The sequence below is a fragment of the Oncorhynchus clarkii genome, chromosome 3 (assembly GCF_045791955.1).
Source record: "Oncorhynchus clarkii lewisi isolate Uvic-CL-2024 chromosome 3, UVic_Ocla_1.0, whole genome shotgun sequence".
Classification (NCBI taxonomy): Eukaryota; Metazoa; Chordata; class Actinopteri; order Salmoniformes; family Salmonidae; genus Oncorhynchus; species Oncorhynchus clarkii.
In genome coordinates this window covers 1490216-1502442 of record NC_092149.1, presented here as the reverse complement: position 1 = coordinate 1502442, position 12227 = coordinate 1490216, and the positions used below count along the sequence as shown (strand labels likewise).

Genomic DNA, 12227 nt, shown 5'->3' with positions numbered 1-12227 from the left:
GTGATGGGCCTTTACCGCGGATCAACCCTGGTCAGAGATGAGATGACGATCCTTTACCCCGGATCAACCCTGGTCAGAGAGGAGGTGACGATCCTTTACCCCGGATCAACCCTGGTCAGAGATGAGGTGATGGGCCTTTACCCCGGATCAACCCTGGTCAGAGATGACGATCCTTTACCCCGGATCAACCCTGGTCAGAGATGACGTGATGGGCCTTTCCCCCCGGATCAACCCTTGTTATCTCAGTGCAAATACAACACTGGAAAACAAACAAGAGCTGGGTCTCTCCCACCACGTGACTTAAAATGCTTCAGGCGTCACTCTGACAACAGGGATAACAAGGCCTCAGCGGTTGGCTGTGCAAGTGTGTGTGTGTGTGTGTGTGTGTGTGTGTGTGCGCAAAACAATCACCGCTCAAAACTAGCTAAAGGAAAAGAAACAGCATTAGAATGCAGAGAAGCAGTCTCTCTCTCACACACACACACACACACAGTGAAAACAGAGACTACCTTTGTTAGAGGAAGCAGATAAATGTTGTGCCTTTGTGTAGTAATCCTGGTAACCTGCTGAAACACGTCTCTGGGCCTCTGCTGACAGGCAGAAAGGTGCTTAGTAAAAGCTCAGTAACTAATCACCTTTACATAACATAACACTTTGTGCAACAATCCTGCTTAAAGCAAAACTAACAACCCCGATGTCAACAAAGGAACAGCACCAACTAGTTTAACATCTTGAACAGGATACCCTGAGGGGTGAAGGGTTAACCCAGAACTCCCTGAGGGGTGAAGGGCTGAACAGAACACCCTGAGGGGTGAAGGGCTGAACAGAACACCCTGAGGGGTGAAGGGTTAAACCAGAACACCCTGAGGGATGAAGGGCTGAACCAGAACACCCTGAGGGGTGAACAGAACACCCTGAGGGGTGAACAGAACACCCTGAGGGGTGAAGGGCTGAACAGAACACCCTGAGGGGTGAACAGAACACCCTGAGGGGTGAAGGGCTGAACAGAACACCCTGAGGGGTGAACAGAACACCCTGAGGGGTGAAGGGATGAACAGAACACCCTGAGGGCTGAACAGAACACCCTGAGGGGTGAAGGGCTGAACAGAACACCCTGAGGGCTGAACAGAACACCCTGAGTGGTGAAGGGCTGAACAGAACACCCTGAAGGGTGAAGGGTTAAACCAGAACACCCTGAGGGGTGAAGGGTTAAACCAGAACACCCTGAGGGGTGAAGGGTTAAACCAGAACACCCTGAGGGGTGAAGGGTTAAACCAGAACACCCTGAGGGGTGAAGGGCTAAACCAGAACACCCTGAGGGGTGAAGGGCTGAACGGAACACCCTGAGGGGTGAAGGGCTGAACAGAACACCCTGAGGGGTGAACAGAACACCCTGAGGGGTGAACAGAACACCCTGAAGGGTGAACAGAACACCCTGAAGGGTGAAGGGCTGAACAGAACACCCTGAAGGGTGAACAGAACACCCTGAGGGCTGAACAGAACACCTTGAAGGGTGAACAGAACACCCTGAGGGCTGAACAGAACACCCTGAAGGGTGAACAGAACACCCTGAGGGGTGAACAGAACACCCTGAAGGGTGAACAGAACACCCTGAGGGCTGAACAGAACACCCTGAAGGGTGAACAGAACACCCTGAAGTGTGAAGGGCTGAACAGAACACCCTGAAGGGTGAACAGAACACCCTGAGGGCTGAACAGAACACCCTGAAGGGTGAACAGAACACCCTGAGGGGTGAACAGAACACCCTGAGGGGTGAAGGGTTTTGGGAGATAGTGAAGCAGCATTCAAGATGTCGGAGGTTATTCAGCTATTCTGGAGGTTGAATCAAAATGTATCACTGCCCCAGTTCACTTTCTTTCCAACTCAAATGGAACACCTGTGGAAGACAAGCAAAGGGAAAATGTTGGAATGGTTGTGTAGTGGATGAAATGAAATGACTCCTGCTCAGGGAGATAAAGTAATGACTCCTGCTCAGGGAGATAACGTAATGACTCCTGCTCAGGGAGATGAAGTAATGACTCCTGCTCAGGGAGATAACGTAATGACTCCTGCTCAGGGAGATAAAATAATGACTCCTGCTCAGGGAGATAAAGTAATGACTCCTGCTCAGGGAGATGAAGTAATGACTCCTGCTCAGGGAGATAAAGTAATGACTCCTGCTCAGGGAGAAAAAGTAATGGAATGACTCCTGCTCAGGGAGATGAAGTAATGGAATGACTCCTGCTCAGGGAGATGAAGTAATGACTCCTGCTCAGGGAGATGAAGTAATGACTCCTGCTCAGGGAGATAAAGTAATGGGGTTGTACCTGACTTTGGGTGTGAATGCAAAACTACACAGTACCAGCCATCAATGTCTGGTTTTTAATTGAATAGAAATACATTTACCATTTTGCAGTTGACCAATCAACAGACTAGTGCTGTAAGAAAATATGCATTTAGGTTAAATAGATATTTATTTCCATATATTTCCTCATACAAACATTCACCTCCAAAAAAAAAAAAAAAGTTTTTAAAAAACCCATGAAATCAATAATAGATTAAAGTGCAGCCAGGAAACATCCCAAATGGCACCCTGTATAGTAGTGCACTACATTTGACAAGGGACCATAGGCCTCTGGCCAAAAGTAGTGCACTATATAGGGAGCCATTTGGGACACACAGAATTGTGGTTGTGAATACAATAACCAGTCAGACAGGTCAGAAAGGGAATCATAAAGTCACAGTAGGGAATCCGGAAAGTGAAATGTCAAATGGGTCACGTGTTTTGCTTCCTTCCTCTCCATTGGTCTAAAACACCAGGGGTTGTCCAGGAGCATGTTCTGCTCCCTCTCCATTGGTCTAAAACACCAGGGTTGTACAGAAGCATGTTCTGCTCCCTCTCTATTGGTCTAAAACACCAGGGGTTGTCCAGGAGCATGTTCTGCTCCCTCTCCATTGGTCTAAAACACCAGGGGTTGTCCAGGAGCATATTCTGCTCCCTCTCCATTGGTCTAAAACACCAGGGGTTGTACAGGAACATGTTCTGCTCCCTCTCCATTGGTCTAAAACACCAGGGTTGTACAGGAACATGTTCTGCTCCCTCTCCATTGGTCTAAAACACCAGGGGTTGTCCAGGAGAACGTTGTGAAACAGACAGATATGAAAGGCTATAGGAAAGGCTTTGCTCCTCTTCAGATGGGTAGAAAACAACAGTGACCAGTCCATATGGGACGACTTGAAGCTACACTGAACAAAAATATAAAAAAACAACGTGTAAAAGTGTTTTTTCCCATGATTCATGAGCTGGAATAAAAAGAGACAAGAAATGTTCCATACACACATTTTCTGGCACAAATTTGTTGACATCCCTGTTAGGGAACATTTCTCCTGTGCCAAGATAATCCGTTCACCTGACAGGTGTGGCATAACAAGAAGCTGATTAAACAGAATGATAATTACACAGGTGCACCTTGTGCTGGGGGACAATAAAAAGGCCACAAACACACAAAAAAAAAAGTGCCGTTTTGTCACACAACACAATGTCCCAAGTTGAGGGAGCGTACACTTGTCATGCTGACTGCAGGAATGTCCACCAGAGCTGTTATCAGATAATTTAATTTAGATTTCTCTAACATAACCCACATCCAACGTTGTTTTTACAGAATTTGGCAGTATGTCCAACCAACCTCAAAACCCGCAAACCACGTGTACGGCGTCGTGTGGGCGAGCGGTTCACTGACGTCAACGTTGTGTGAACAGAGTGCCCCGTGGTGGCGGTGGGGTTATGGTATGGGGCAGGTATAAGCTACAGACAGACACAACGAACACAATTGCATTTTAAATCGAGGGCAATTTGGAATGTCCAGAGATACCGTGACGAGATCCTGAGGCTCATTTAAAAAAAAAAAAAAAAAATGTATCTGTGACCAACAGATGCATATTTGTTTACCTCCGATAGTGAACATTAAATCCATATACTAGGGCCTAATCAATTTATTTCAATCGACTGTTTTTCTTATACCAACCATAACTCAGTAAATTCCTTAAAATTGTTGCATGTTGAGTTTATATATTTGTTCAGTATAGACAGGAATGTTTGTGGGTTTCAAGGTGTCCTTGTCTCAAGGTAGAAACTGTTGGTAAATTAAATGCACTTCATTGGTTGAGTTGCTACTTCGTCTCAAACCAATTTAAATGCTTTGGTATGCATAAAAAGGCGCACGGCATTGCGCCAAAAAAACAAAATAGGATTTCCAACAGTGTTCTAGTCACGTGGGCTCCTGTATCCTAAAGCTGAACGCTGCCCAAGTCCTCCACTGGACATTACTATCCGTTTCTCTTGGGGTCTTTCAGTTTACACTCTGATGAAAGTCGTCCTTAATTTCCGCATCGGTTGCGTTGAGATGGTTCGCTAACTCTTGCGTCACCGCATCTCTGCCTATCTGATCGTTTCTCCTCTTCTCCATGATCAAGTCGTCAAAACTCTGAAATTCAAGGACGTGACTCTTCTTTTCAGAAAACAACATTTTCAACCTGTAGGGCTGCTTTCCGATACGGATCTCTCCTCCTATTTTAAATTCCCTCTTCCCGAACCTGCACCACGCAGCAAAGCACTCAGAGTTCCTCCAGTCCAGCTCTCGGTCTCTCGTTCCTACTTGCTGCACCGCGTTCTGCACCACCACCTCCGGAGGCAGAGCGCGGAATTTATACAGCCCGTTAACTATCCTGCCTCGCTTTCCCTGACTGGCATCTGTCAGGAAATTATTCTTGATTTCAGCCCGGTGCAGGTGAACGACCTGAAAGTCGCCCACGTACACAACCCAGTGAGGGTACTGGCCCGTAGCCACGAACTCCACCAAATCCCCCGGTATGCACTTGTTTAAAAGATTCTCAGTCGAATACGTGCTCATATCAGAGAGTTTGAGATTTTTCTCGTACACAGATTCGTCACGGTAGTACACAACACACTCCAGCTCGTTGCAGTTATCGTATTGTTTCTCTTCCTCGTTCTGATCCTTGTCCGGTCCGTCAACACGTTCCTCTTGTTCGTCGTCGTCCGCGGAGAAGATGTAGGACACTCCGATCCGGGGCCCCAGCTCATCCTCCGTGTCAAACCCGTTCGGATCTGCGGTCGGAACATTGTCATAAGTCAGATGTGTCAGTTTCTCAACCTGGTTACCCATGCCACTTCCAGGTGGGTGGTGACAACAACAAAATCAATGACACGTTTCCACCTGTTCCAGGCGCGGAGGTCGGTGAGGTCGGTGCTTTAGGTAGGAAACCTAACACGACCGGTAATTCGATCCGGGTAGGACTTATTTCAAGGTGTGGGACGGTTCCAATCCATCATCAAATGCTTCCGGTCAAAAATACAATACCGGGATGATGTCCAAAAAGATTCTGGATATCAACCTAGTGAAAAAGAGAGAGGCATGTTTGAGTTTTTAAAATGTCCAAGGTGGTGATATTTGACATTGTCCCGTTAAACTCTGAGAGCAGTAGGTCAACATTTCAAACAGGTGTATGCACCTGTTTAAACCGGTTAGCAGGCATTTTAAAATCAAGAAAATAAACGGCGTTTTTACTCACCCCCAAGGTCTTGTAGATATTGAAAGTACATCACCGACGAGCCATTCGTTATTATCATCCACAGGAAACGACATATAACTGTCTACAGCTTGGTTTTCGGTCTCCTTTCTCAGAAGACTCCGGCTACACGCGGCCGCCTCCACCGTGGTTTCTGTGTGAACTGAAACTACCGGCTGGTTGCAGCGAGCCTCGCCACGGCTTTATCGCGACGGCGTGTCTCTTAAAGAGACAGCGCACATTTATTACGTCCAACAAGTGATAACCACTAGACCACGTCCCTATACTCGTGCATTACTTCCTATTTGTTTTCCTTCTCCTTATCGTGGGGCAAAACCGACGTGGGGTTTTTGGTTTATGCCATATGTTCACCAGATGCACATGCGGTTTGCCATATCTGTTTTTTTTGTTGTGTTTTTTTTAACCGGATGTCCTAGCCTGCATTTTTGTTGTTGTTGTACTTGATGCACACTTGGCCTTGCAAGGCTGCAGAACGGTTTGAAGCCTGCAGAAGATCATTTAGAGACCAAAGATAATAATTAGAACAAGATGACAGGTGTTCTCCTATGGACCTACTGGTTTCATAGACCGGCAGAGATAACCAACAGACTGGGTCACCCAGGGTCTATTTACAGTTTCAGATTGTGTTACTGACTCAGTGCTTTATTTTTAGCTGTTGTTGTGCAGAGTGGCTCCTATCTGTCTGTCTGCTGAGTGGTGACTGGGGGGGGGGGGGGGGGATATCCAATACAACACTCTTTTCTATTTTGAAACCTGACATTTGATTTCAGTTGTCTGTCCCTAGAAGGGGGGGGGGGGGGGGGGGTATCCAATACATCACTCCTTTTTATTTTGAAACCTGACATTTGATTTCAGTTGTCTGTCCCTAGAAGGGGGATATCCAATACAACACTCCTTTTTATTTTGAAACCTGACATTTGATTTCAGGTGTCTGTCCCTAGAAGGAATGTCTCCCCACCTGTCTGCCTGGCAGGCCTCAGAGAAGAGTGTTACACTGCTTCAAAGACCAACTGTTCAGGTGTTTTACCAACCGAATGAAGCCTGTGTGTTATAGTCCCCCTGGTGCCTCTGTAGACTGTCCTGTCTTGTCCTGTCCTGTCTTGTCCTGTCCTGTCCTGTCTTGTCCTGTCCTGTATTGTCCTGTCCCGTCCTGTCCTGTCCTGTCCTGTCTTGCCCTGTCCTGCCCTGCCTGCCTGCCTGCCTGCCTGGACACAAGGGTTAAGGTTAGGGATGGGACACATGGGTTAGGACACATGGATTAGGACACATGGGTTAGGGTTAGGACACATGGGTTAGGACACATGGGTTAGGACACATGGATTAGGGTTGAGACACATGGGTTAGGGTTGAGACACATGGGTTAGGACACATGGGTTAGGACACATGGATTAGGGTTGAGACACATGGGTTAGGACAGGACACATGGGTTAGGGTGGAGACACATGGGTTAGGACACATGGATTAGGGTTGAGACACATGGGTTAGGGTTGAGACACATGGGTTAGGACACATGGGTTAGGGTTGAGACACATGGGTTAGGACACATGGGTTAGGACACATGGATTAGGGTTGAGACACATGGGTTAGGACACATGGATTAGGGTTGAGACACATGGGTTAGGACACATGGGTTAGGACACATGGATTAGGGTTGAGACACATGGGTTAGGACAGGACACATGGATTAGGGTTGAGACACATGGGTTAGGACACATGGGTTAGGACACATGGATTAGGGTTGAGACACATGGGTTAGGACAGGACACATGGGTTAGGGTTGAGACACATGGGTTAGGACACATGGGTTAGGGTTGAGACACATGGGTTAGAACACATGGATTAGGGTTGAGACACATGGGTTAGGACACATGGGTTAGGACACATGGATTAGGGTTGAGACACATGGGTTAGGACAGGACACATGGGTTAGGGTTGAGACACATGGGTTAGGACACATGAGTTAGGACACATGGATTAGGGTTGAGACACATGGGTTAGGACACATGGGTTAGGACACATGGATTAGGGTTGAGACACATGGGTTAGGACAGGACACATGGGTTAGGGTTGAGACACATGGGTTAGGACACATGGGTTAGGGTTGAGACACATGGGTTAGAACACATGGGTTAGGGTTGAGACACATGGGTTAGGACACATGGGTTAGGACACATGGATTAGGGTTGAGACACATTACAACACAGTATATTGACATAATATGACATTTTAAATGTCTTTATTCTTTTGGAACGTCAGTGAGTGTAATGTTTACTGTTTAATTTGTATTGTTTATTTCACTTTTGTTTATTATCTACTTCAGTTGCTTTGGCAATGTAATATGTTTCCCATGCAAAACATTTCAAATGAATTGAGAGAGAGAGAGAGAGAGAGAGAGAGAGAGAGAGATCAGAGACAGAGAGAGCAGAGCGAGCAGAGAGAGATCTGAGAGAGAGAGAACAGAGAGAGCAGAGAGCAGAGAGAGATCAGAGGGAGAGAGAGCAGAGAGAATAGAGGGGGAGAGAGCAGAGAGGGCAGAGGGAGAGAGAGATCAGAGGGAGAGAGAGCAGAGAGGGCAGAGGGAGAGAGAGCAGAGAGATCAGAGGGGGAGAGAGAAGAGAGATCCGGGGGGGAGAGAGCAGACAGATCATAAGGGGAGAGGGCAGAGGGGGAGAGAGCAGAGAGATCAGAGGGAGAGATATCAGAGGGAGCGAGAGCAGAGAGATCAGAGGGAGAGAGATCAGAGGGAGAGAGATCAGAGGGAGAGAGATCACGAGAGAGATCAGAGGGAGAGAGAGAGCAGAGAGATCAGATGGAGAGAGATCAGAGGGAGAGAGCTCAGAAGGAAAGAGATCAGAGGGAGAGAGAGCAGAGAGATCAGAGGGAGAGAGATCAGAAGGAGAGAGATCAGAGGGAGAGAGATCAGAAGGAGATAGATCAGAGAGAGAGAGCTCAGAAGGAGAGAGATCAGAAGGAGAGAGATCAGAGGGAGAGAGCTCAGAAGGAAAGAGATCAGAGGGAGAGAGAGCAGAGAGATCAGAGGGAGAAAGCTCAGAAGGAAAGAGATCAGAGGGAGAGAGAGCAGAGAGATCAGAGGGAGAGAGATCAGAAGGAGAGAGATCAGAAGGAGAGAGATCAGAGGGAGAGAGATCAGAAGGAAAGAGATCAGAGGGAGAGAGATCAGAGGGAAAGAGATCAGAGGGAGAGAGGGTTCACTTTCTGAATCACCATCCAGCCCCTCGCTGTAGAACAGTCAGTAACAGAACAGGATCTCTTGGTGTTTCTGATGGATTCTAAAACAGCCCAGTCAGTAACAGAACAGGGCCTCTTGGTGTTTCTGATGGATTCTAAAACAGCCCAGTCAGTAATAGAACAGGGCCTCTTGGTGTTTCTGATGGATTCTAAAACTGTCAGCCAAACTGTACACTTTATTGATTTCCTACCCCATGTTCCCTAACCCATGTACCCTAACCCATGTTCCCTAACCCATGTACCCTAACCCATGTACCCTAACCCATGTTCCCTAACCCATGTACCCTAACCCATGTTCCCTAACCCATGTTCCCTAACCCATGTACCCTAACCCATGTTCCCTAACCCATGTACCCTAACCCATGTACCCTAACCCATGTTCCCTAACCCATGTACCCTAACACATGTACCATAACCCATGTTCCCTAACCCATGTACCCTAACCCATGTTCCCTAACCCATGTTCCCTAACCCATGTACCCTAACCCATGTTCCCTAACCCATGTACCCTAACCCATGTTCCCTAACCCATGTACCCTAACACATGTACCATAACCCATGTTCCCTAACCCATGTACCCTAACCCATGTTCCCTAACCCATGTACCCTCCCTCTCTCTCCTTGTCTCTCTCTCTCTCTCTCTCTCTCTCTCTCTCTCTCTCTCTCTCTCTGTCTCTCCATCATAGGTAGATCACAGTCCTCTCTCTCTCTGTGTTCTGCTAGACATTGGAGACCACTGTAAATCTGAGCAGGAGTGAGCGTGGGGATTCTAACCTAATGATCTGAGGCTTCCTACTGATGATATGTTCTGGTTGTAGGGAAAGGTTTCTAGCGGGGAAAATGTATGAATAAAAGTATTCTGATAATGAACACACACACACACACACACACACACACACACACACACACACACACACACACACACACACGCTTTGGTCAGTCAAGATCCAATGCAAAAAAACAACAACAAAAAATGCCTTTTCCCTCTGTTGTTAGAATCAATATGCTGTTCAGTTTGTTTTGTCTTGTACAGTTAACATTGTAGACGGCCTCAACAGCACATTGAAATACCAAACTCAGCGTAAGTGCATTTAAGAGCACAAGGAGAATGTTGCTTGGTCATGTCCCAGAAAACCTTCCCAAAACGCTATTATGTTTCTGTTGTTTGTGTGTAGAGTAGAACAGCTACAGCTGCGTGCTGTAAAGCCTGTGGGGAGTCCAAGGCCAAGCCAATCCTTACTCAACGTCATCAATGGGATATTTACTCTACGTTTAGCTGAGCCCTCGTGGAGCAGAGCATAGCAATTCCTCCGTGGATAGGAAAGATGTCAACTACTGACTGGCTTGATGTAAACTGGAAAGATCTCAACTACTGACTGTCTTGATGTAAACTGGAAAGATGTCAACTACTGACTGTCGTGATGTGAACTGGAAAGATGTCAACTACTGACTGGCTTGATGTAAACTGGAAAGATGTCAACTACTGACTGGCTTGATGTAAACTGGAAAGATGTCAACTACTGACTGGCTTGATGTAAACTGGAAAGATGTCAACTACTGACTGGCTTGATGTAAACTGGAAAGATGTCAACTACTGACTGTCTTGATGTAAACTGGAAAGATGTCAACTACTGACTGGCTTGATGTAAACTGGAAAGATGTCAACTACTGACTGGCTTGATGTAAACTGGAAAGATGTCAACTACTGACTGGCTTGATGTAAACTGGAAAGATGTCAACTACTCACTGGCTTGATGTAAACTGGAAAGATGTCAACTACTGACTGGCTTGATGTAAACTGGAAAGATGTCAACTACTGACTGGCTTGATGTAAACTGGAAAGATGTCAACTACTGACTGGCTTGATGTAAACTGGAAAGATGTCAACTACTCACTGGCTTGATGTAAACTGGAAAGATGTCAACTACTGACTGGCTTGATGTAAACTGGAAAGATGTCAACTACTGACTGGCTTGATGTAAACTGGAAAGATGTCAACTACTGACTGGCTTGATGTAAACTGGAAAGATGTCAACTACTCACTGGCTTGATGTAAACTGGAAAGATGTCAACTACTGACTGGCTTGATGTAAACTGGAAAGATGTCAACTACTGACTGGCTTGATGTAAACTGGAAAGATGTCAACTACTGACTGGCTTGATGTAAACTGGAAAGATGTCAACTACTGACTGGCTTGATGTAAACTGGAAAGATGTCAACTACTGACTGGCTTGATGTAAACTGGAAAGATGTCAACTACTGACTGTCTTGATGTAAACTGGAAAGATGTCAACTACTGACTGGCTTGATGTAAACTGGAAAGATGTCAACTACTGACTGGCTTGATGTAAACTGGAAAGATGTCAACTACTGACTAGCTTGATGTAAACTGGAAAGATGTCAACTACTGACTGTCTTGATGTAAACTGGAAAGATGTCAACTACTGACTGGCTTGATGTAAACTGGAAAGATGTCAACTACTGACTGGCTTGATGTAAACTGGAAAGATGTCAACTACTGACTAGCTTGATGTAAACTGGAAAGATGTCAACTACTGACTGGCTTGATGTAAACTGGAAAGATGTCAACTACTGACTGGCTTGATGTAAACTGGAAAGATGTCAACTACTGACTGTCGTGATGTAAACTGGAAAGATGTCAACTACTGACTGGCTTGATGTAAACTGGAAAGATATCAACTGCTGACTGTCTTGATGTAAACTGGAAAGATGTCAACTACTGACTGGCTTGATGTAAACTGGAAAGATGTCAACTACTGACTGGCTTGATGTAAACTGGAAAGATGGGAAAGATGTAATAATAACCTAATAATGCTCCATGGTAATCACCTGATAATGCTCTATGGCAATAACCTAATAATGCTCCATGGTAATAACCTAATAATGCTCCATGGTAATAGCCTAATAATGCTCAATGGTAATAACCTGATAATGCTCTGTGGTAATAACCTAATAATGCTCCATGGTAATAACATAATAATGCTCAATGGTAGTAACCTGATATTGCTCCGTGGTAATAACCTAATAATGCTCCATGGTAATAACCTAATAATGCTCCATGGTAATAACCTAATAATGATCCATGGTCATAGACTCATAACGCTCCATGGTAATAACCTCATAATGCTCTATGGTAATAACCTAATAATGCTCTATGGTAATAACCTAATAATGCTCCATGGTAATAACCTCATAATGCTCCAGGGATATAACCTCATAATGCTCCATGGTAATAACCTGATAATGCTCCATGGTAATAACTTCATAATGCTCCATGGTAATAACCTCATAATGCTCCATGGTGATAACCTCATAATGCTCCATGGTAATAACCTGATAATGCTCTATG

At 45.7% G+C, this 12227-nt stretch overlaps 1 protein-coding gene across 1 annotated transcript; it reads right to left on the bottom strand.

Moving 5' to 3' along the window:
• Positions 1 to 2455: 2455 nt before the first annotated feature.
• LOC139386485 (protein LRATD2-like) lies at positions 2456 to 5802 on the bottom strand. Its single transcript, XM_071132053.1, has 2 exons — positions 5590 to 5802; positions 2456 to 5412 (listed from the first exon to the last, which is right to left on the bottom strand). The coding sequence occupies exon 2, from the start codon at positions 5181 to 5183 to the stop codon at positions 4350 to 4352; it is 834 nt and encodes a 277-aa protein (XP_070988154.1). The 5' UTR covers positions 5184 to 5412; positions 5590 to 5802; the 3' UTR covers positions 2456 to 4349.
• Positions 5803 to 12227: the final 6425 nt, after the last annotated feature.